The sequence below is a fragment of the Stenella coeruleoalba genome, assembly GCF_951394435.1.
Source record: "Stenella coeruleoalba genome assembly, chromosome: 8".
In the NCBI taxonomy this organism is placed as follows: Eukaryota; Metazoa; Chordata; class Mammalia; order Artiodactyla; family Delphinidae; genus Stenella; species Stenella coeruleoalba.
The window spans coordinates 526,304-549,642 of record NC_137154.1 but is presented as its reverse complement, the minus strand read 5'-3'; the positions used below and the strand labels follow the sequence as shown (position 1 = coordinate 549,642).

The window sequence follows — 23,339 nt, the reverse complement described above, 5'->3', positions numbered from 1 at the left end:
TTATTTAAATTTTTAAATGGTAAAATAATACATAACGTAAAACTTACCATTTTAACCATGCAATTTAGGGGCACTAGGTGCATTGACATTGTTGTGCAATCATCACCCCCATTTAGCTCCAGAACTTCTCAAACTGAACTCCATACACTCCAAACTGAACTCCATACCCATTCCCCTCCCCCAGCCCCTGGCCCCCACCATTTTACATTCCGTTTCTATGTATTTGACTGCTCTAGAGACTTTACAGAAGTGGAGTCATACAGCATTTGTCCTTTTGTGTCTGGCTTGTTTCTTTAGAGTAATGCTCTCAAGGTTCATCCACATTATAGCATGTGTCAGGATTTCATTTCTTTTTAAGACTGAATAATGTTCCTGTGATTGGTTTTTTGTTTGTTTGTTTTAAATTCTTCTGGCAGCTATGTGGAAACTGAAGGGGGGATAGGAACTGGGGAGAATGGAGGCCTGGTGGGAACTGCCCATCCGGGTAGGAGGGATGGCGGTAGCTGGCGAGGGTGGAGGAAAGAGGGTGCACACGGTATCATTTGGGGCAGAACAGGCAGAAGCAGATGCGTTCATGTGTCCGTTTATAGGCATCGACTGTGCGGGGTGAGGAAGCGGGAGTGGGGAAGGTTCTCTTGAGAGTCAGACAGACCTGGTTTGAGATCCTTGGCTTTGGCACTCACCAGCTAGTGGCCTTGGGCAACATCTGATCTCTCGGAGCCGCCTTTTCCTTCCTTGTGAGATGCGGAAAGATAGGAGGCAGCATGTGAGGAAGTCCACTGCTGGGGGCATGTGCCCCACAGTGATCACCCTAAAAGGAGGGCCATTGCAGCTGGGGCCCAGGCTCTGCAGGGCTTGAGAGGAGGCCTTTGGGGCTGGCTGGGGCCATTCTCAGAGCTGTCCTCTGGCAGGAGGTGGGTGGGGCAGCAGCTTCGATCAGCACCCGATACCCCCTGCAGCCAGAGATCGCACTAGCTCATTTCAGCATGGGGCCGGGAATGCACAGCCCTAGAGCTGAGCGGGCCCAGGGCCCGAGAGAACCTCAAAGGTTGGGTTTGGTGGCGCGCAACGCGGGCCCTCCCACGGAAGGCTGGACGGCAGAGGCACACAGGCCTACAGGAAGCTGAGTGCAGCAGGGCGGCGACCGGCGGAGGGCGGGCGGGCGGGGCGGGAGGGACACTGAGATCCCGGCCTGCCGACCCTCGCCGGACATGAGGCGAGCTTCCGATGCGGCGGGACCCGGAAACGCGCCGCCGGGAGCAGGTGACGCGCGGGCCGCGGGCGCGCCGTGGGGAGGGCGGCTCGGGGAGGGCGCGCTCTCCCGCCCGGGACCCTACCCGAGCGGTGGGGGCCGCGACTGCGCGGTGCACCGACCTCCTCCGCGGACCGAGGTGCGAGCTGGAAGTGGCGGGGAGCCCACCTCCAGGCGCCAGGAAGTGGGGTCCGGTCCTTAGGAACCCCCTCACACTCACTGCTCTGACATACGCGGGCACGATCACCCCGCCCTTGCCTGGAACACTGGCCCCACGTGGTAGATGAGAGCCAGGACCTCTGGTCAAAGCCGAGGAATGTGAAGGTTGGAGGTGGGGCTGGACCCAGAGGGGGTGGGGGGTGGAATAGGACCTGACACCTCTAGGAGTCCCTTGTCAAATTTCCAGATTTGGGACGTGAAGCCTCACTTTTCCCCTCTCCCTCAAGCATGTCCCCAGGCCCCTCTGCACACAGAGGTCTCCCTGCCTGCTGCCTTCCCAGCCTTGGGGAGTCCTATTCCCCGGCCCCATTTCAGCGATTATCTGTCCAGCAGCCTAGGCTTTGGGCTCTGGACCAGCTGGCCTGGCTCAAGAGCCCTCCCCAGCCAGAGTCCCCCTTCCTCTGGCTAGAGGACGCCCAGCCCCCTCCTACCCGCTCCTCCCCCTGACTCTGCAGCCTCCCTGGGCCCTGCCTGAGCAGGCCTGCCTGGCGAGCTGGGACATGTCTGGCCCCCGAGGACAGCCGGTGGGCGATGGCTGCAGAGGCGGCGGGGCTGGAGCCCGAGACAGCGGCTGTGGAAGATGCTGCAGGAGATGCTACAGATGCTGTGGATGCAAGGCTGGGGGCGCCCCCTCTGCTGGTTGGGAGCCGGCTGAGCCTGGACCTATACCCCAGGGGCTGCCACCGGCTGCTGCACCTGTGTGCCCAGCAGGTCCGTCAGGTGCTGGAGGTGGAGTTCCTGCAGCTGAGTGCCCACGAGGACCCTCAGCTGCTGCAGGCCACCCTGGCCCGTCTGCCCTGGAGCCTGCCACGCCTCCGCTCCCTGGTCCTCAAAGGTGAGCACCACCTGGTCCCAGCCTCATCGCTGGCTCCTGCCTCTGCTTCTTGGTCCTGAAAGGCAGACCCCGGTCCCAGCCTCATCGCTGTTCTCTGCACAGCGCTACCCGACCCCTTTTACCCCGAGAGGAAGCTGGCTGAGCCTGGGCTCCTGGACCTGGCAGCTGCCAGTGGGGTCTCCAGCAGACCCCAGTGTGGGTATTTCTCCTGGGGTGGGTCACGGGTGGAGACTGTCAGCCGAGACGAGCCTGCGTTGTCTGTCGCTGCTCCCTTCATTTGCTGGTGACTCTCCAGTATCTGTGTCCATCTCTCGCTGTCTAAGCGGGGTTGGGGTGGAGGTCTGTGTTTCCATGCACCTATTTCCCTGGCTGGCAGGGCTGAGCTGGGACCTGGGACTCTGGCTCTGAGAGCCATGTCTGCCTTTCCCCCACCCAGGTGGGCAACATCGGGATGCTCTGGGTGCCTGCCTCCGGGGCTCCCTCGCCACGCTGCCCGCCAGCCTGAGTGGCCTAGCCCACTTGGCCCACCTGGACCTGAGCTTCAACAGCCTGGAGACATTGCCAGCCTGTGTCCCGCAGTTGTGTGGCCTGGATGCCCTCCTGCTGTCTCATAACTGCCTCTCAGAGCTGCCTGAGGCCCTGGGGGCCCTCGCTGCCCTCACCTTCCTCGCTGCCACCCACAACCGCCTGCAAACGCTGCCCGCAGCACTGGGGTCCTTGTCCAGCCTGCAGCGCCTCGATCTCTCCGAGAACCTTCTGGATGCTCTGCCCCCTGAGATCGGAGGCCTGAGCAGCCTGGCCGAGCTCAACCTCGCCTCCAACCGGCTGCAGGGCCTCCCTGCCTCCCTTGGTGAGTCGCAGCCTTGGCTCCCTGGGCCTGATGGGCCTGATGGCCCGTCGGCCACTGCCCAGCCTGCCCTGCCCCACAGCGCTCTCTCCTGCGCAGGGCCTCGCGCGCACAGGCTGCCACCTCGAGCCTTCGCCCCCCTCGCGGCCCTTGCTTGCCCCCCACTTCCCTGGCTGCTGAGGCTCCCTGTGCAGGCCGGCCCGAGCTCTCTCGTCCAGCCAAAGGGCGGAGACTGAAAGCGCGGGCGGCCTGGCCTGGCGCTGCAGGGCTGGGGTGGCCCTGTGCGGCCTCCGCGGGCCCTAAGCTGGCGCCCCTGCAGCGGGCCTGCGGTCCCTACGGCTCCTCGTTCTGCACAGCAACCTTCTGGCTTCGGTACCTGCCGGCCTGGCCCGTCTCCCGCTGCTCGCCCGGCTCGACCTGAGGGACAACCAGCTCCGGGACGTGCCCCCCGAGCTACTGAATGCCCCCTTCGTGCGCCTGCAAGGAAACCCCCTGGGTGGGCCTAGCCCCGGCCCCCACAGTCCTCCAGGTAGGCTCACTGGTGGGGACGGGGCAGACCACAGACAGGACGCAGGTGTCATCACCATCCTAACAGCCCATCTGTCCTTCCACAGGGACACCCGTGGTTCCAGAAATGCCCAGACTGTTGCTGACTTCAGATCTGGACAGGTACGGTGTGGAGGAGGGGCCGGGCTGCAAAAGCGTCTGTCCACCCTGTCACCCTGTCCACCTGCCCGTGCCGTGGGGGTCTCCTAGAGTTGCCCAGGGCGCCAGACTCAGACATGTGGGACCCTGCTGCGTCTGACCCGATGTCCACCCTGTCTCGCTCAGCTTCGCCGTGACCCCCCTAGGCTGCTCTGTGACCCTGGCCTGCGGTGTCCGCCTGCAGTTCCCTGTGGGAGCCACTGCTACCCCTGTTACCATCCGCTATCGACTGTGGCTGCCAGAGCCCCGCCTCGTCCCTCTGGGTCCCCACGACTCTCTGCTCAGTGGTGTCCTGGAGCTGCAGCCCCACGGGGTGGCCTTCCAGAAGGTGCGGCCAGGGCGGGTCGGGGCAGGTGAGGAGGGCCCCGCCGTGGCCCTGGCACTCACAGCACCCTTGCCTGGCAGGACGTGGGCCTGTGGCTGCTCTTTGTGCCCCCCCGGGCCCGGCGTTGCCGTGAGGTGGTGGTCAGGACCCTGAGTGACAATAGCTGGAGTGACCTGGAGACCCACCTGGAGGAAGAGGCGCCCAAGGTGAGGGCTGTCCAGGCCCATCTGGGAAGGGAGCATCTCTGCCCTTGCCTAACTGTCCCCCCCCCATGCCCGGCAGAGCCCCGACCCTGTCCCTCTGCCCCCCCCATGCCCGGCGAGGCCCCTGACCCTGTCCCTCTGCCCCGCCCATGCCCGGCGAGGCCCCTGACCCTGTCCCTCTGCCCCCCCCATGCCCGGCGAGGCCCCTGACCCTGTCCCTCTGCCCTCCACACGCCCAGCGGCTCTGGGCTCGCTGCCAGGTGCCTCACTTCTCCTGGTTCCTCGTGGTTTCGCGCCCTGTGTCTGACGCCTGCCTGGTGCCACCAGAGGGGACATTGCTGTGCTCCTCAGGACATCCTGGGGTCAAGGTCACATTCCCCCCTGGGGCCACTGAGGAGCCCCGTCATGCCCGCATGCAGGTACGGGCAGGGCAGCTGCCACGGGTGGCGGGTGGTGCCTGGGCACAGAGGTGATCGCTCGGGTGCCCTCTGCTCCAGGTGGTGCGCGTGGGCAGCAGAGAACTGCCGGCCCTGCTGGGAGAGCCTGAGGCGGCCGCCAGCCCCCTGCTCTACCTCTCCCAGAGCGGCCCCCCAAGCTTCCTTCGGCCAGTCACCGTGCAACTGCCTCTGCCCCCCGGCGTCACAGGTGAGAGGCGGCTGTGTGGCCTCCTGGACTTGTAGCCACGGGGTGGGGGGAACAGTGCTCAGAAGGGGGGCCCCGGGCAGGGAGGCCTCAGCCTGTGGCCCCCTGCCACCCACAGGCCTGAGTCTGGACCGCTCGCACCTGCACCTGCTGTACCGGGCCCCACCCGCGGCCACCTGGGACGACATCACAGCGCAGGTGGCACTGGAGCTCACCCACCTGTATGCTCGCTTCCAGGTCACGCACTTCTCCTGGTCAGTGCCCCCTCCCTCCGCCTCTTTGGCCCCCCACCCCTGCCCCGGCCTGTGCACTCCGCTCACCCCCAGCCTTCCCAGGTACTGGCTCTGGTACACCACCAAGACCTGCGTGGGGGGCCTGGCGCGGAAGGCCTGGGAGCGGCTGCGGCTGCACCGCGTGAGCCTCATCGCGCTGCAGAGGCGCCGGGACCCCGAGCAGGTCCTGCTGCAGTGCCTGCCCCGCAACAAGGTGGGGGCGGGGGCAGAGGGCTGGGAGGGCGGGGTGGGGGCCAGGGGGCCAGGTCAGGGCACTGGGCTCCCAGCCAGTGGGTCGCCCCTGCAGGTGGACAGCACCCTGCGGCGGCTGCTGGAGCGCTACCGTGGCCCGGAGCCCTCAGACACCGTGGAGATGTTTGAGGGTGAGAAATTCTTCGCTGCCTTCGAGAGGGGCATCAACGTGGATGCCGGTAGGCCCCCTGCCCCCAGAGAAGGGACCCTGGGGTCTGCCCCCACAGTCCCTGCTGAGCCCACCCCCTGCCCCCAGACCGTCCAGACTGTGTGGAGGGCAGGGTGTGCTTCGTCTTCTACTCACACCTGAAGAACCTGAAGGAGGTGTTCGTGACCACAACGCTGGACCGGCGGGCTCAGGCCGTGAGGGGCCAGGTGGGCCAACGGGGTAGGGCCCCCCGGGCTGCCTGGGCCGAGGCCAGAGCACTGAAGCCCACCTCATCCCACCCACAGGTGTCCTTCTACCGAGGAGAGGTGCCAGAGGAGGTGCCTGAGGAGGCGGAGGCTGCTCGGCAGAAGAGGGGTGCAGACGCCCCGTGGATGGCCACTCTGCCCCTCAAGCTGCCGGTGCGGCCTGGCGGGGGGAGCGTGTGTGAAGGGGGAAGGGGGCGGCCAGGGGTATGGGCTGGAGCCGGGGGCGGGGCCGGGGCTCACTGCCACTGCGTCCTCCCCACAGAGACTGCGGGGATCCAAGGGCCCAGGGCAGGGGGCTGGCCTCTCCCTGGCACCTCTGAACCTGGGCGACGCCGAGACTGGGTTCCTGACACAGAGCAACCTGCTAAATGTGGCCGGGCGCCTGGGCCCTGACTGGCCAGCCGTGGCCCTGCACCTGGGTTTGCCGTACCGTGAGCTGCAGCGCATCCGGCATGAGTTCCGGTGCGTTCTTTTGCGCCTCCCTTCCCGCTGCTGGCCTGCCTACTGGAGGCTGGCTGAAGTTCTGTCCAGGGGAGGTGGGGGCAGGGCAAACAGTCAGGAAAGGGAGGGTCTGGCCGCCCCTGGCCCAGGGAGGAAGGAACCCATCTTGGGAGGGTGGTCCTGGGCCGGGCCCCTCCCTCACCGTTCCCTGTCCCCCCAGGGACGACCTGGATGGGCAGATCCGCCATATGCTCTTCTCCTGGGCTGAGCGCCAGGCCGGGCAGCCAGGCGCTGTGGGGCTCCTCGTGGAGGCCCTGGAGCAGAGTGACCGGCGGGACGTGGCCGAAGAGGTGCGAGCTGTCTTGGAGCTTGGCCGCCGCAAGTACCAGGAGGGCATCCAGCGCACAAGCCTGGCCCCCGGGGACCTCGGCCCACCTGGCTCTTCAGCATCACGATCCCCCGAGCCTGCCCAGACCTAGAACCTACCGACTTTGGGCTGGTCCCTGACATCCTCTGGCCAATGGTTAGATGCTCCCACTTTCAAACTTGCCCTGGGTATGGGGCCAGTGACCCTCTCCTCCTTGTGTAACAAACGTGCACCATCCTGGCTGCTGTCTCAGAGCTCAGTTTATTTGCTGGGTGGAGAGACAGGTGGAAGGCACGGGGAGGCCAGATCAGAGGCCTGGCCCCTGCTGTGAGGGGGCCTGTGCACAGGCTTCCCCACAGCCCTCGCTCCTGCCTGTCTCCGGCGCAGCGCCTCCTCTTGGTCCTGATCTCTGGGAGACAGGGGGCCCCAGCTACAAAGTAAGGGCCGCAGCCCCGATGGATACAAAGTCACCCTGTGCGGGATTGCACATCTGCCCTTTGGTGGCGGTGAGGGGCGGGGGCTTGGCCAGTTCAGTCCCCTCCCAGCACCGCTCCTCCCCTGGGACACCTCGTCCCAGCGCACCTCGCCATCCGCTGGCCCGACGGGAGTAGTCCCTGGTCACTGGCCCATGCACGGGCGCGAGGCCGGACACGCAGGGAAAACCCTTGGGGACCTAGGGTGAGGGCTTGGCGCTGGGCTGTGGCCCGCCGGGCGCAGTGGCCGCGGCGGCCAGGAGAGGGAGCCGGAGGCCGCGAGCGGGCCGAGGACCGGGGGCGGAGCGCGCGCGGCGCCGAGCGGACGCGCCCCCGCGCTTAGGTGAAGCCGGGCGCGCGGCGCGGCGGGGAGGCGAGAGCGGCGGCGGCGGCGGCAGAGCGCGCGGTGAGTGCCCGCGGGGCGGCTCCCATCCGCGGCGCCCACCCGAGTGTAGCCCGGCTGCGGGGGCGAGGGGCACCACGACGGCTGTGGGAGGTGACATCTGCCCGGACGAGGCGGCTCCTGCGGGGCCCGCGCCGGCGGATGCTGCGACCCGCTGCCGCTGGAGTGTGGGAGGCCGTGCTCGGCCCCGGGCGGTGCCGGGCGCGCTCCCCGCGCACACGTGTCCCCGCGGGGTAGGAGACGGGGGCCGGTGGCCAAGGAACAGAAGCCTGGCCGTAGGGGGGACACACGTGGGGCCCTGCTGGACGTATGGGGACACGTGCTTGGCTGGAGTCGCCATCGCCTGGAGGGGGACAGCGTGGCGGTCCGGGCCCCGTCCGGACCCCCTCCAGCGAGACGGGGAGTTGAGCCAGCCTCCAAGCGGAGCCCTGAACTCCCACCCCGCGCCGCCTTTGTCACCGGCTTGGCGCCCCTCCAGACGGCTGGACAGAAAGCACCTCCCCGGGGGGGAAGGCGCTGGGGAAGATTGAATGGGGAGCAAATGGCCAGTCGCAGACTCTGAGCCTCACCCCCATTGCCTTTTTGGGGGGTGGGGGAGCTCAGCGGCTTCATTTGTGGGAGATTTTACCTCTGGAGGGCCTGGAAGCAGCAGCATCGTCCTGTGGGTGGTCCCTGTGAGCTGCGGTGTCCACAGCCTTGCCTGCAATCCCAGTTTACCAGGCTGCGGGGAACCGGAGGGGGTACAGGGAGGGCTGACAGCCCTGGGGCCTCAGTCCTGGCTGGGGCTGCCAGGTTTCTATGGCAACATGGGGGCGCAAGGGGAGGGCCCTCCAAGCTGTCTCATGAGCAGGGTGTGAGAACACTCAGTGAGGACAGAAAAAGGAGCATTCAGGGTCCGGAGGACCCCTTGCCAGTCGTCTCCCGGCAGAGCCCACTGCCCCCACTGTTCTCAGTTCTGCAACCGTCTTCCCCATTCCAGCCGGCAGAGTGTGATGTGGGACCCCAGGGCTGCCTGTCTTCCTGGCACAGCTGCTCGCCTCCCCACCTTGGATAGTCTGTCTGACTTCCGGGGCCCCCATCACCCAGATGTCCCTTACCCCAGACGGGAGGCAGGGCTCACTCAGTCCCCATAGGGCAGGATGTGGACCTTGCCCCCAAGGGTCTGGGACAGCGGAGAGAGACGGCTGTGGCCAGTCTACACCTGGAGGGTGGGGGAGGGTGGGGGTGGGAAGAGAGGGTCAGGTTGAAGTGCAGAGGTCAGACTCCTCTCTGCAGGCTGGGGCACGGAGAAGCAGGTCCTGGCACTGAGGCCCTGGGCGAGTGTGGGGGGGTGCAGCTTGGCTGGGCAGAGGGCTCTGGGAGTGCTGGTTCCCATGCCCTCTGGACCTGCCAGGTGAACAGGCCCATGGGTGGCAACCAGTAGGCTCTGAGGCCCAGCCACCCCCTCCCTGGCCTTTCCAGCAGACAGGCATGTCTTTCTCTGCTCCAGCGTGAGTTTTCCCTGAAGTTCACCTTCCCCCAAAAGACCCACAAGTCCCACAGGCACGAGTGGACACAGACCCATCTCCACCCCATGGCATCAGATCCCCCATGCCTGGGCACAGAGAGAGCCCTATCTGTGGGGTCCCGGGGCCCTAGGCAGATCCAGCCTGCAGACTGCAGACTGAAACCCATAGGGCAGCTGGGGGCACGGTGGTCGGGGGCTGGGGTCCCTGGGAACCGGTTGCGTGGCTTGGCTGGGTCAGCCCGAGTCTGACCCACTGCCCCACGGGCTGGCGGGGGCTTCGAGGCCAGTCCCAGCCTCCCAGAAGCTGTCACACCCCCTTCTGGTCCCTTCTCCCACAGGGGCAGGGAGCCTCATCCCGCCCAAAGTGAAAGAGAAAGTCACCACCCCCCTCAGGCCCGCCCCGCCCCGCCCCGCCCCACAGCCAATCCCCGCAGCCGGCACCGCCCTCGGCCACTGGATCTCCTCCGCCCGCCCGCGGGCTGTAGTCGCGGAGGAGGAGCCGGGCCGGTGCACCTTGGGGTGAGCGGGACCGCGGCGGGGGGCGGAGGGGCTGATGAGGAGGCAGGGGACATCCCGGCCCAGGAAAGCTGAGGTGAAGGTCACCAGTTCTCGGGGGGGCGACAGGTGTGAGCCAGCCGTGTGACCCTGGGTGGCAGCGCTTCGGGTGGGAGCCTGTGACAGCTGGCCTCTGAGGGGGCCACAGTGGGGGGGAGGACCCCACAGCCCAGTTTTTATGGCTGTGCCCCTGCATAGGAGGCCCCCGAGGCTGGCTCTGGCTCCCCAACCCTGCCCCTAGAGAGAGGGGCCTCTTGTCTCTGCACCCCTGGAGTAGCTGGGGGACTGGCCCCAGGGAGCCTCGGAAGGTCAGCCATCCCCCTCCCAGAGGTCCTGGTCGCTGGGTTCCTCCGTGTGTGTGGGTGTGTTGGGTGTGAGTCTGGGGGTGAAGTTCCTGGGAGGGTGGGCACAGGGCTGGCTGTGGCTGTGCTGGCGCTTCTCCGGTCACCAGGGGAGCGATGGTCTGGGGGTCCAGCGTGGAGTTGCCACGGGAGTGGGGGCATCTACCGGGCAGCTGTGAGCTGAGCCCTAGAGTGGACCCTGGGGCACTCTCACCCCCCCTCCTGAAGAGGGCAGGTGCCCGCTGCCTCTGCTCAAGGATGGGGGCCGTCACAGCCCAGTCTAGGGGCGCCCTGCCCGGCGTGTTGGCCCCGTCCCCTGCTGCTGCCTCCCCAGCGGCGCCTGGCCCTTTAAAGGGCTCCGCGCACGTGAGCGAGCGAGCGAGGCCAGCTGGGAGCACGCAGCCGGTGGGGGCGCCTTGAGGGGAAGCCAGGTGGCCCAGGGATGGGGCCAAGGGGCAACGGTTCGCCCACACTGCGCGCCCAGGACGTGCGGAGGGCCCCAACCTGGGAGGGGGCGCTGGGGGGAGGGCTCGGTGCCCCTTCAGGAGACCTGGGAGGGAGGCTGGGGGGGCTTACTCCTCTGGGGTGCCTCTGAGCCGTGGCTCTGCCCACCCCCGCTGATCCCAGTTCCCTCTTTCTTCTAGGACAGAAGTGTTGGTTTTCAAGCTCCCCTGGAAGTAGAGGACCGCCCCTCCCCCTCCTCCAGCACCACCTCCGCTGTCTGGCATCCACCTCTGCGGCTCCTACCTGAGTGCTCCCGAGTTAAATGGCCGATAAGCAGATCAGGTCAGAACCCCACCCAGCCTCACCCCACCCCTGTCCTCCCCTCCCCGCCGACCTATGGCCCAGGAGGTCGTCCTGACACTCCCTCCGCCCACACAGTCTGCCAGCCAAGCTCATCAATGGCGGCATCGCTGGGCTGATCGGGGTCACCTGCGTGTTCCCCATCGACCTGGCCAAGACGAGGCTGCAGAACCAGCAGAATGGCCAGCGCCTGTACACCAGCATGTGAGCCTGCGGGGGGGCGGGTAGCAGGCGTGGAGCCATGGGTGTGGGGCAGACTTCTGCGCTCGGCGCCTGTATCCCCCCATCCCGTTAAACCAAAGGGGAAACTGAGGGGGGCAGGCTGGGGGAGCGCCTCCCTGGGTCAGGGCTGGGGCCGTTGCTGGATGCCAGACTGATCCCCTGCTCGCTGCCCCCCCCCCCCCCCCCCCCCGGGCTGTAGGTCTGACTGCCTCATCAAGACCATCCGCTCAGAGGGCTACTTCGGGATGTACCGCGGTGAGGCTGGGACGGGGCAGGCCTGGGTAGCACCCTCCCGCAGCCCCAGAGGGGTCCTACCGTAGCGACGGGGAGGCAGGTGGGAAGTCAGGGCAGGGCGGCGTACCTGTGCCGGGTGTGACGGTGTGGACCTGTCCCGTGGGGGCTGCTGCACTTGCACCGGGGGTCATCAGCCGGGCCCTGGGTGCTGGGGGGACGGGGGGTGGGATCTCTGGGGCACGGCAGTTCTCAGCCCCGTCCCCCACTCACTACCAGTGCACAGCATGGCAGGACACTGTCTCTACCACAGTGGCCGCAGCCCCCTCCCCTGCCTCCCGGGACGGGTGGGACCCTGTCTGTGCCAGGAGATTGGGAGGGATGGGGTCGTTACTGCAAAGCAGCTTAGGAGACAATCTCCAAGCCTGGATTTGCCCAGATGCTGTGCAGCCCTGAGTCCTCGCCGCTGAGAGGGGCTCGCCACTGCCTCCCCAGCTCTGACCCGCGCCAGGCCGGACGTGGCCTTACCCAGAACCCCAACGCGAGCACGTCTGTAGCCCAGGGGAGGTGTCCCTCAGGGAGGCCACCCACTGGACTGGGAGGGTTACGGGGGAGGCTGAGCAGAAAGCCCGGAGAAGGCACTGCCTGGCCCGCCGGTCCCGCCCCTGCCAGGCACAGATGTGGGCGAGAGGGCAGGACGCAGCCCAGGAGTGACGGGGGGCGGGCTTTGTCAACTGGGAGGCGAGTGCTGGTGGAGAGCCTCCCCAGGCCAGGCCACTGACCTGTCTGTGCTCCCCCGTGTACCACACAGGAGCCGCCGTGAACCTGACCCTCGTCACCCCCGAGAAGGCCATCAAGCTGGCAGCCAATGACTTCTTCCGATACCAGCTCTCCAAGGACGGGTGAGGGGCTCGGCCGGCTGCTGGGGGCCAGGGTCGTGAGGGGGAGGGGTCTGTGCTTCCAGACAAAGGACGAAGGCTCTGTCCTCCTGGGGGCCCCTCACCCCGACCTTGCAGGGCCCCCTCCTCCTCCTTCCCCTCCCTCTCCTCCCCCTCCTCCTCCTCCCCCTCATCCCCCTCCCCCTCATCCCCCTCCTCCCTCTCCTCCCCCTCCTTCTCCTTCCCCTCCCCTCCCCCTCCTCCCCTCCCCTCCCCCTCCTCCCCCTCCTCCTCCTCCTCCTCCTCCTCCTCCTCCTCCTCCTCTGTCCCCAGATGCTGAGTCAGTGGTGCCCAGGCCCCAGGGGTCCTTGGCCCCCAGCCACTGCCTGCTGCCCCTTGTAGGTTGGGATCTGGGGGGCACTGACCGGTTTTCCCCATCACCCAAGGGTGGGGCTGAAAGGCCAGTAGTCCCTTGGAGCACTGGAACCGCCCCCCCACTGCATTTCTCTTTGCTCAACAACGGCCCCTTGGCCCTTCCCTGGCCCTGCCAGGAGCCATCTGTCAATTGGGCTCAGCGCCTGTTGCTGGAGAGCCTGGAGGGTGTCTGAGGCTGCGGAGGTCTGTACCCCACAGGGCTGCCTCCGCCTCCACCCCTCCCATGCCCCCTCACTCCTGGGCGCACTGGGAGGCCCCCGGGGCCTCTGACTCTTCCTTGCAGCCCCACCCTCTTTGCTACAGGCAGAAGCTGACCCTGTTCAAGGAGATGCTGGCGGGCTGCGGGGCCGGCACCTGCCAGGTGATCGTGACCACCCCCATGGAGATGCTGAAGATCCAGCTCCAGGACGCGGGCCGCATTGGTGAGGGCGGGGCGGCAGGGCAGCTGGGCGGGGGAACTAGCCAGGAGTCGCGCCGAGAGGGAGACCAGCAGGCCGGCCCCTTTCTCCCCAGCCGCCCAGAGGAAGACCCTATCTGGCCAGGCCCAGCTTTCTGGCCGGGGGGGTGCCCAGCCCCCCGTGGAGCCTCCAGCTGCACCCCGGCCCACAGCCACTCAGCTGACCCGGGACCTGCTGCGGAGCCGCGGCATCGCCGGCCTCTACAAGGGACTGGGGGCCACGCTGCTCAGGTAGGGGGGCAGGGAGGGTTGGGGGCGGCCCGCCCACCTGCCCCCCACCTCCCAGCCAGTCACCACCGCCCTCCTTCCGCAGGGATGTCCCCTTCTCCATCGTCTACTTCCCCCTCTTTGCCAACCTGAACCAGCTGGGCCAACCGGCATCTGGGGAGAAGTCTCCTTTCTATGTGTCCTTCCTGGCCGGCTGCGTGGCTGGGAGCGCGGCTGCCGTGGCTGTCAACCCCTGTGATGGTCAGTGCCCAGGCCTGGGCCCGGGTTGGGGACGGGGCTGAGGAGTGGGGTCGGCGGTAAGGGGCCCACACTGACCCGCACGCTCCCTGCAGTGGTGAAGACCCGGCTCCAGACGCTCCAGCGCGGCGTCAACGAGGACACCTACTCGGGGTTCCTGGACTGCGCCAGGTGGGTGAGCCCCCGGGGGGTGTGGGGCGGGGGTAGGGCGGCCCCAGCCCTGCAGCTCTGACCCCCCTCCCCCGACAGGAAGATCTTGCGGAACGAGGGCCCCACAGCCTTCCTGAAGGGTGCTTACTGCCGCGCCCTGGTCATCGCCCCGCTGTTCGGCATTGCTCAGGTGGTCTACTTCCTGGGCATCGCCGAGACCCTGCTGGGGCTGCCGCGAGTCCAGCCCTGAGCCCGGCAGCCACCCCACGCCCTCCAGCTGAGCGGGACCAGAGTGGGGCCAGAGCCAGGCAACGCACCCGGATGATGCGAGAGTCTCTCCCCACATGGACGTGGGGGTGGGGGGAGAGGAAGGGGTGCAGGGTCCACACGGTGTGCACACGTGGGCCTGGTGGGGTTCTGCCTGCACGACCGCTGGGATCAATGTCTTATGTAGAAAACTCAGAAATCTTTACATTCCTGGAGCCAGCCCTGCCCACCTTGGCCCCCCCCCGAACACCCCCAGGGACAGAGCTGGTCTCTGGACTGGGGGCCCCCAGGCCTGGGCTGGGCAAGCTGGACCCTCCCTTCCAGTCTACCAGCTCCCGTCCCCGAGGCTTGGCCCCTAGTCCACAGAGGGGACCCTGCACAAACCTATTTATTAACTTGCTGAGCACAAGTGGCTTTGTCCATCCCTCCGTCTGTCCGTCCAGCCTCCCCTGCTGCTGTTCTCGCCTTGGCCAGCCTTGCGGGAGGATTGGGCTCTCCTGCCCCCCATATTGAGCCAGGAATCCTAGGCTGGGGGTCACCCTGCGTTCTGACTCCCAGGACAGGTTCCCCGCCCCCACCGTGGGACCCAGCCTCCTTCCTGGTAGGCCCCTCGGCCTCCAGCCCAGGCTGGGGACCCAGAGCGTGTGAAGTCGGGGCGCATGTACGAATGTTGTGGGGAGTAGCTGGTGGCAGCCCTTTGCTGGCCTGGCCCCTCAGGGATGGGGCTGCCGGGGAGACTGCTGCCTTTCCCCACATGGCCAGGCGCGTGCGCGTGCGCGCGCGCACATGTGCTGTGTGTGCCCTAGACTCCCCACTGCCCCCGTCCAGAAATTCATTTCTCCGGCCTGCCCGCTCCTGCTGCACCTTCAGTAGACCCCTCTTCGGAGACCACCACCCTGGTGCAGGATTGGCCCTAGGGGAGGGCAGGCACGAGGACCAGTCTGGAGCCTGGGAGCGTGTGCTCCTCTTGCAGGGGTGCCAGGAGCTGCCCCTCCAGTCTTCCCAGTGCCCACACTGCTCTCTGGGCCTCTGCATACGGCCCCCCCAACAATTAGTAAAGCTCCGCCCTCCCAGCGTCCCCCCCCCCCCACTGATATTGTGAATGGAGGCAGAGGCTCACCCTGCCCTGCCCTGTCCCCAGCCACGTGATCGTGTTGGTGATTGGTCTGACGTGCCGGTGCTGTGTTCCCCCACCCCCTGGGCCCCCTCCCTGGAGGCCCCTCCCAGTGACACTACCTGGGGCTCAGGCCTGGGCCCCGCAGTTTGCGGTTGCTCCTGGGAGCTGCCCTCTCCCGTCACATCTGTACCTTGGAAGCTGCTGCTGCTGCTGCTTACAGAATTATATATTTTTTCTTTCGAATTCAAGAGTTTTAAGAAGTTGTAACTTTTTGTGTCTTGTCATGTAAGAAGATAAATAAATATTCTAAGTAGATGCCTCTTCTCTGAGACTCTGGTAGGGGTGACGAGGGGAAGGGCGCCCACCTCTTCTGGTAACTGGCTCCCCTCACCTGGCAGTCCTGGGTCCGTCTGCCCACCCACTGACGGGCACACTGGCTGGAGGGGGTCCTGGGCGGAGTGGCCTCCTGACTCCCTCACAGTCTGGGATGGGGTTGCCAGCCTCAGCCCCTCACCTCCCTGACTCTAAGCTGCCCTTGGGATCAAAAGCGGAGCTGGGTTTGGGGGCCCCAGAGGTCTCAGCCAGCTCGGGGCGCTGTGGTGGCCGAGAGCAGGTGGGCGGGGCCAGCGCTGATGCGGTCCCGCCCCCCTTCCTGCGCCGGAAGCAGTGCATTGTGGGAAACTCCCAGTCCTTCCTCCGCAGCCGCCGCCCGCCGCCCGCCGCCCGCCACCCGCCGCCCGCTGTGGTCCCGCGGAGAGCGCGCTGCGCCGAGGTGGGAGCGCCGGGAGCAGCAGCGTAAGGCGGCGGCGACTCCGCGGCCTGGGGTCTGGGGTGGGGTGGGGGCGTTGGGCCCCGCAGGAAGAAGCAGCGGTTCTCCGCTATGAAGGTCACCGGGGGCCCTCCGGGGCCCTTGCTCTCTTGGGCACAGCGGCCTGCAGGGGGAGGGGTAGCCGGGTGACGTTAGTATGAGCCAGAAATAACCAAGGGTCTGGGGGAGGTGGAGAGTGGACCCCCTGCCCTTTGCAAACTTGATGCCCAGCAGCTGGGTGCCCCTCCAGAGTGGCAGGGGTGAGGGGCTGCTGGGGTTCCCCGGGAAGTAGGACAGCAGCTGGGCCTCTCATCAGGACACCCACATCACGCCGTGACCTTCAGGCGACCTTCACTGTGGTTAGTGTGCATTGCCAGGGTGGGGACCTGGGGCTGCCACCCCCCACGCAGGCTCCCTCTCCCTGAGGGTTGAGGTGGGAGTTCTCAACCTCCTGGAGAAGCGGCGGACCGCCGGGGTCCGGGTGTCCAGGGAGGGAAGACTCAGGTCCAGAGTGACGAGGCCCCCAGTCCCCCTGCCCTCCCCAAACATTGAGGATCTGGGCCAGGCCTTCCCTACAGCCCAGAGCCCCCATCCTCTGCCTGGCCCAGATTCGGGGGTGCTGAGGCTGATGACAGGGCGCCTGCCGACCCCAGACTCACACCAGGGATTCCCTCCACTCCCAGAGGCAGGCGTGGCCTCAGGGTCACGGAGGACTCCCTGCTCTTAGGCCGGAGCAGGCAAGGCCGGTCATGGGGGTGGGTGCCCGGCGCTGGGGGGAGTAGATGGCTGGCTGGGAGGCACAGGCCTGTCACTGCCACCCTGCCTTCTCCAGCCTTCTGAGAAGACACCCTGGTTTTGTCACATCCAGGTCCTGGCGGCCTGGGGCCCATTCCTACCCCACCAAGGCGCAAGAGCCCAGACTCTGGGCTCCCACCCTGCCCTGCCTCCCCCCCAGCCCACCCAGCCCTGAGAAGGGTATGCAGTCAGTTCTGCCCAGGCCCACGGGGCTGCTGTCCACCTCCTGTGACCGCACACCCTTCTCAGGGCTGGGTGGGCTCTCTTTCCCACCCTGGGTCAGCGTGATGGACACGGCACACATGTGGGCAAGACCGTGTCACAGATGAGGAAACTGAAGCCTCTGGCTGGTCTCATCCCGACACCCCAGCCCAGAGGGGGCCCACAGCCCCTGCTTGTGTGCTTGGAGGGGCTTTTCAGAAGGTGGGTGAAGCCGGACGGAGGCTGAGCCCTGGAAGAAGAGGGTCCAGAGAACTGAGCAGGGTCTCTATAGGGACAAGGAGCTGGGAGCTGGACAGGACGCCAAGTCTCTTGTCCCAGCCTCGTTGGGTCTCCCCCACCCCCCAGGCTCATAGGATGCCCAGAGGTGAGCTGTCCTGAGCGCTGCGGTCTAGACACCTGCCTGTCCACGCACGCCCCGTGCAGCCCGCCAGCACACCCACCATGGAGTCCAGAGGGAAGTCGACCAGCAGCCCAAAGGCCGACACCAAGGCTGCTGCTGAGGCCCGAGCGCCCACCGCCGCGGACGGGAAAGCCCCCTCGGCTAAGCCAGGGAAGAAGGAGGCCCAAGTGGAGAAGCCGGAGCCTCCAGCGGCCCCCACCCTGCCGCCTGCCAAGAAGACCCCGGCCAAGGCAGACCCTGCCCTCCTCAACAACCACAGCAACCTGAAGCCGACCCCCGCAGCCCCCAGCAGCCCCGATGCAGCGCCCGAGCCCAAGGGCCCTGGGGATGGGGCTGAGGAGGGCGAGGCCCCCGACGGGGGCCCAGGGGGCCAAGGCCCCTGCCCTTTCGAGAACTTGACCCCCCTGTTTGTGGCTGGGGGCATGGCTGTGGCAGCTGCAGCCCTGATTCTCGGTGTGGCCTTCCTGGTCCGAAAAAAATGATGGCTGGTGCCCAGGCGGGGGCACAGCCACTTCCTGTACAGACCTCGGGAATCCAGTGCATGCCAAGTTCACACACAGCTATCTATACATGCGTAATACATATACTTGTGTACCCCCCACATACACGCAGAGGAAGAGAGAGAGGGACAGGCCCCCTGCCAGCAGTGGAAGCCAAGCCCCCTCGGTCGGTCAGTCCCCAGCACTTTCCCCTCTGAACCTGGGGGCAGAAGGAGCCCTGGCTCTGTGGGTTACAGAGCAGCACGGTTGGGGCCCTGACAGGGTGGCGGCTTAGGCTGGACCAGGGCACCTGAGGGCGGAGGAAGGAGTGGGCTGAGTGTGGCCCGCCTGCCCAAGCGTGCCAGCCTGTCCCAAGGGCCCCAGTGGTTCTGCGGGCTTCCTGGCAGCAACTTCCCAATGAGCCCCCAGGGTGGGTGCCCCCAGGGCTGGGCAGGGGTCTGGGATGGGTTCTGACCTGGGTGCAGCCCGCGTGGGGACATTAAAGGGTGTGGCTGTCTCACTCTCCCCATTTCTGCTCTTTGCTTGCAACTTGGGGTGGGGCGTTCATCTGGGTGAGCTGACTCCGGGGGGCTGGCCTCAGGCGGGCGGCCACACGGGCGGAGTTTCCGAGCCACTTGCCCGGTCACCTGAGCCCTGGCTGGGTGGACAGACAGCCCGAAGGCTGGTGTCGGGAGGGGGCTCCCCAAGTTGACCTTCTAGCTGGGCCCCACATTTCCCGCCCTGACCCCCATCCCACCGTGCGGCAGTTGTCCTGCGGGCAGCTGAGAGCTTGGCAGGGAGGCGGCAGTGCCGGCCTAGCCCCCCACAGACGGCGCCTCCTGCCTCACCCAGCGTCCTCGGGCTCTAACAAGCGTATACATGCAATAACACAGGTAGAGTAGAACCGCTTGGCGGGTGCCCGTCACCCACGTCCGCTGCCTCATTGTGCCTGCAGGGAGACCATGCGTTGCTGGGCCCACGGCACGGTGGCAGTGGGCACTGTGGGAGCCCGATGTGCCCTTGCCTGGCCAGCTGGCCACTGGAACCCCAGGCCTGAGTGGAGGCCGAGTCTGAAATAAACTCTAATTATCTAAAGGTTGGGCTGGCGTCCTCACCTGCACGCGGCCGGGACAGGCTGGGGCTGCCTGTCTGGGTGTGTGGGGTGTCATGTATCCACACCGAGGGCCTTCCAGGGAGGGACAGGGACCCCCAGGTGCCCCTCACCAGCCCTTCCTGCCACCTCCGTGCCCTCGATCCTGGTGAGCTCTACCCACAGCCCCGCCCAGGGCCTGGCCCCTCCCAGACAGCCACAGCCAGGCCTTCCTGCAGGCCCTGACGCTAGATGGACACCCAGGGGCTGCAGGACCCGCCCCCAGGCCCAGGCTGCCGGCCACAGCATGGGGTCGAGCTGTCCTGGAGCCACGTTGGGAGAGGAATGGGGACCTTGGCCCTCAGTCGTCCTCTCCAGCTGGGGGCGCTTTCTCGACCCCTCTCTGCAGTGAGCTCACCACTCCAGGGGGGTGGGGAGGTCGCTGCAGGGAGGGGGGTCTCTCCTCTCATCACCTTCCACCCGCAGCTCGCTGCCCACCCCGGCCAGGTGTCCAACTGGGGGAGTCGCGCGGGCGTGGGCTCGTGGGGAGGAAGGCCCCCTGGGCTCCAGAAGTGCTCTGCGGGCTTTGTCACCCTGGGCCCCACGGACTTCCTCAAGCTGGCTGGGGGCACGTCTCTCCCTTCTTTTCCAGGTACTCATCCCCCATTGGTGCACCCATACCTCAGGCCCAGACAAGTCCAGAGCCCTTCCTTGGAGTGAACACACTCCAAACAGACCTGACACCCTTGCCCTGAGCCATCTGGCCTGAGCTTGGCCACAGAGAGCAGGCGGACGGTGCCCACACCCGCAGCCTCCAGCCCGCCGGCCCCACAGGCGCCGGGGCTGCCACTTGCCTGCCTTCTCCAGCCAGCCAGCCCCCTCTCCCCTTCTCTGTGTTCTGCTTGCACCTAAAATGCAAACAAACGAAAATCCTTCTGCCATTTTAGGGGACTTGGGGCGGGACGGAGGTGCCTGTGAAGGTGAGATCTGTCACCTTCAGCTGGACACCCAGGGCTCGGTCCTCCCGATGCGGTGATGTTCTCCCCGTGTTGCTGCCTCATTTTACTTCTCCATTCTCTGTTTGTTTGTTTGTTTTTTGCGGTACGCGGGCCTCTCACCGTTGTGGCCTCTCCCGTTGCGGAGCACAGGCTCCGGACGCGCAGGCTCAGCGGCCATGGCTCACGGGCCCAGCCTCTCCGCGGCACGTGGGATCCTCCCGGACCGGGGCACGAACCCGTGTCCCCTGCATCGGCAGGCGGACTCTCAACCACTGCGCCACCAGGGAAGCCCCCTCGATTCTCTATTAAAGGATATTTAGATTGTTTCAGAATTTTTGCAACTTTAGACAAAGCAGTAATGGAAATCCTTGTCCTGCCCCGGTGCCCTGTGTCTCTGGGCATCCTGCGTGCACATCTGACCTTTATTTTATTGTGCTAAAATGTACATTATATAAAATTTACCATTTTATCTTAAACTTTCCGGTGCACAGGACTTTAGCGTTAACCACATCCACACTGCCGCGCTAGCATCACACCGTCTGCCTCCGGAAATCATCGCCCCAAACGGACAGTCTGCCCCCGTTAAACACTCGCTCCTCAGTCCCTCCCCCCACCCCACCCCCCGCCCTCACCATCTACTTTCTGTCTCTGTGAATGACGACTCTGGGGACGTCATGTGAGTGGAGTCAGACAGGATTTGTCCTTCTGTGTCTGGCTTATTCACTGAGCATAATGTCCCCAAGCTTCATCCATGTTGTAGCCTGTGTCAGGATCGCCTTCCTTTTAAGGCTGACTATCCCATTATATGCATGGACCACCTTTTGTGTGTCTGTCATTCGCTGATGGGCACTGGGCTGCCTCTTCCTGTAAGGCTGCTGTGAACACGGGTGTGTGCACACCTGAGGCCCTCCCTGCGGTTCTCCTGGGACTCACCCAGAGGTAGGCCACACTGTGTATGCACCTTAAACTCGGCTGCCCTGTCTCGTGCCCATGGGTCGGCCACGAGAGCAGAGCTCCCCTCCCTTGGTGACACAGGAGCAGGTGAAGCACTCAAGGTTTTAAAGCCCATCTGGGGACTTCCCTGGTGGCGCAGTGGTTAAGTATCTGCCTGCCAGTGCAGGGGACACGGGTTCGCGCCCTGGTCCGGGAAGATCCCGCATGCCGCGGAGCAACTAAGCCCACGTGCCACAACTACTGAGCCTGCGCTCTAGAGCCCGCGAGCCACAACTACTGAGCCCGCAAGCCACAACTACTGAAGCCCATGCGTCTAGAGCCCACGCTCTGCAACACAAGAAGCCACCGCGGTGAGAAGCCCGCGCACCGCAACGAAGAGTAGCCACCCCTCGCTGCAACTAGAGAAAGTCCGCGCACAGCAACAAAGACCCAACACAGCCAAATATAAGTAAATTAAATAAATAAATAAAAATAAAGTCCGTCTGAACAGGGGAAGCTGGCCACTTCTGGTTGTTTCTGTTTGCACTGATCCAACTGCTACTTTTCACCAGGTTCTTGGCCATCTGGGCCTTGCCTTTTCTGACTTTTCTTTTTTAAGATTTTATTTATTTATTTTTGGCTGTATTGGGTCTTGGTTGCTGCGCGCGGGCTTCCTCTAGTTGCGGCGAGCGGGGGCTACTCTTCGCTGTGGCGCGCGGGCTTCTCATTGCAGTGGCTTCTCTTTGTTGTGGAGCACGGGCTCTAGGCGTGCGGGCTCGGTAGTTGTGGCTCTCAGGTTCAGTAGTTGTGGCTCACGGGCTTAAGCTGCTCTGTGACATGTGGGATCTTCCCGGACCAGGGCTCGAACCCGTGTCCCCTGCATTGGCAGGCGGATTCTTAACCACTGCGCCACCAGCGAAGTCCTCTTCATGTGTTTTATACTGCAAGCCTTCATCCCATGGCACTATCTGCATTCAGTGGCTGGCTTACACCTCACTGTTTCCTGCATCTAGAAGTTCCAAAATCTCAGCTTATCACACGGAACTGTTGCTCTCTTTACCATGCAAGCTTTTGGAACCTCGGTTAGAAGGATGTTCTCCCTTGTTGTAGTCTAATACTCTTGGCATTTACTCACGTTTAGGCCTTTAATGCATCTGGACCTTAGGTTTTGTGTGGAGTAAGCTGGAGAGCTTGTGGTCTTTCTTTCTCACCAGCAGGTGTGATGAGCCAGCAACGGGCAGTGGACGGTCCCCCTAGCCCCACGGTGACTCTGTCTCCTGCTGTCACTTCCCACACAGCCAGGGCCTATCCTGAGCCTGGGTCTGCCTGCACCTGCCACAAGGCCACACTGTAGTTTTGTGATGTCACTTTGTAACCATCTCCTGTTTCTTCTGAGGCTCAGCTTCTCGTTCATAGCATCTCTAAGCTTGAGGAATGTGGGCATGCTTCCAAAATGAGAAAAACAAAACAAAACAAACAAACAAACAAAAACAACCTCTTGGGGATGCCCAGGCTAACTTAAGTTCCTTTTGTTACAGAACGGCTTTTATATTTATTTATTTATTTGTTTGTTTATTTGGCTGCATCGGGTCTTAGTTGCAGCGTGCGGGCTCCAGAGGCCACGGGCTCGGTGGTTGTGACGTGCGGGCTTAGTTGCCCCGCGGCACGTGGGAGCTTAGTTCCCTGACGAGGGATCGAACCCGAATCCCCTGCATTGGAAGGCAGATGCTTAACCACTGGACCACCAGGGAAATCCCAGAACTACGTTTAAGGTCTAAACAAAATACCAGCTATAAAAAGTATTTAGTGTATAAAGAGTACACACTGTAAATCCCACTCGAACTTACAAGGACACCTGAAAACCAGGAGAACTCAGATGGCAGCAGCGTCTCCAGGGACGGAGGCCCCAGTGGGCTGGGCACTGAGGGAGGGGCTGCTAGGATAAGCTGTGTCACACGTGGGGCCACCGTATAGGGGCGCAAAAAGTGTAGGGGTCCAGTGTGCTTTCCTCTCTAGCACCCTCCCCTCTCCCGAGAGTAACTTCCCTTTGGGGACCCCACCGTGGCACGCATCCTCCGTGTGCCCGGGGGTGGGGATGCCAATGCCTCAGGATCCTGCCCTCCGCAGATATGGGCATGGCCAGGTAGGGGCCTTTGGAAATGCTCTTCCTCCAGCAGGGCAGAACAACCGAGGCCTGCGGAGGGCAGAGGTGCGGGCGGCTCGCTGCTGCGGACCCTCCCCCTGGCTGCTGCATCAGGCCTCTCTGATTCCTGGGCCTTCAGCGCACCCCTGGCCCCGAGGCTCCCTGACCTCAGGGAGGTCCCAGAGCCAGGCAGGCAGAGGCTCCCTGCGCCCCAGTGACTGGTCCTGCCGTGCCTGGGCTTCCTGTCTGGTGCCTTCGGCCCCCGGAGCCGGTGCTGGCTGTCCGAGGGCTGCTGAGAAGAGCGAAAGCCGCACCACGTCCACACGCCACGGCCCCCGCCCCCCGGCCCCGGCATCAGGCACCTGTCCCGGCAGGAGAGAAGTGCACACCTG

General features: G+C 65.0%; 3 protein-coding genes across 4 annotated transcripts; all 3 read left to right on the top strand.

The window, feature by feature from the left end:
* Positions 1–1,306: 1,306 nt before the first annotated feature.
* Positions 1,307–6,979, top strand: PIDD1 (p53-induced death domain protein 1). Of its 2 annotated transcripts, none has more exons than XM_079929497.1 (15): positions 1,307–1,583; positions 1,927–2,306; positions 2,743–3,156; positions 3,473–3,682; positions 3,768–3,822; positions 3,985–4,186; positions 4,264–4,389; positions 4,626–4,805; positions 4,884–5,031; positions 5,147–5,282; positions 5,364–5,514; positions 5,608–5,731; positions 5,809–6,119; positions 6,229–6,428; positions 6,628–6,979. In XM_079929497.1, the coding sequence occupies exons 2-15, from the start codon at positions 2,003–2,005 to the stop codon at positions 6,884–6,886; spliced, it is 2,820 nt and encodes a 939-aa protein (XP_079785623.1). In that variant the 5' UTR covers positions 1,307–1,583; positions 1,927–2,002; the 3' UTR covers positions 6,887–6,979. The 2 variants fall into 2 exon arrangements, with proteins under 2 accessions (XP_079785623.1, XP_079785622.1); XM_079929496.1 differs by having other exon boundaries at positions 5,147–5,514; positions 5,809–5,927; positions 6,006–6,119.
* Positions 6,980–9,644: 2,665 nt separating this feature from the next.
* SLC25A22 (solute carrier family 25 member 22) lies at positions 9,645–15,394 on the top strand. Its single transcript, XM_079929227.1, has 10 exons — positions 9,645–9,676; positions 10,698–10,839; positions 10,936–11,061; positions 11,279–11,334; positions 12,122–12,212; positions 12,927–13,045; positions 13,137–13,311; positions 13,394–13,548; positions 13,641–13,716; positions 13,795–15,394. Exons 2-10 carry the CDS (start codon positions 10,820–10,822, stop codon positions 13,943–13,945), a joined length of 969 nt encoding a protein of 322 aa, XP_079785353.1. The 5' UTR covers positions 9,645–9,676; positions 10,698–10,819; the 3' UTR covers positions 13,946–15,394.
* Positions 15,395–16,209: 815 nt separating this feature from the next.
* On the top strand, positions 16,210–18,934 carry CEND1 (cell cycle exit and neuronal differentiation 1). The gene is made up of 2 exons (XM_079928141.1): positions 16,210–16,246; positions 17,250–18,934. The coding sequence occupies exon 2, from the start codon at positions 17,346–17,348 to the stop codon at positions 17,784–17,786; it is 441 nt and encodes a 146-aa protein (XP_079784267.1). The 5' UTR covers positions 16,210–16,246; positions 17,250–17,345; the 3' UTR covers positions 17,787–18,934.
* Positions 18,935–23,339: the final 4,405 nt, after the last annotated feature.

Coding starts and splice junctions, on each gene's coding strand:
- CEND1 (XM_079928141.1), top strand. CDS start 17,346: ATGGAGTCCAGAGGGAAGTCGACCAGCAGCCCAAAGGCCGACACCAAG.
- SLC25A22 (XM_079929227.1), top strand. CDS start 10,820: ATGGCCGATAAGCAGATCAG. Junction 11,335..12,121: donor CTACTTCGGGATGTACCGCG/GTGAGGCTGGGA, acceptor TGTACCACACAG/GAGCCGCCGTGAACCTGACC. Junction 13,046..13,136: donor CCAGGACGCGGGCCGCATTG/GTGAGGGCGGGG, acceptor CTTTCTCCCCAG/CCGCCCAGAGGAAGACCCTA.
- PIDD1 (XM_079929496.1), top strand. CDS start 2,003: ATGGCTGCAGAGGCGGCGGGGCTGGAGCCCGAGACAGCGGCTGTGGAA. Junction 3,157..3,472: donor GGGCCTCCCTGCCTCCCTTG/GTGAGTCGCAGC, acceptor GCGCCCCTGCAG/CGGGCCTGCGGTCCCTACGG. Junction 4,187..4,263: donor ACGGGGTGGCCTTCCAGAAG/GTGCGGCCAGGG, acceptor CTTGCCTGGCAG/GACGTGGGCCTGTGGCTGCT.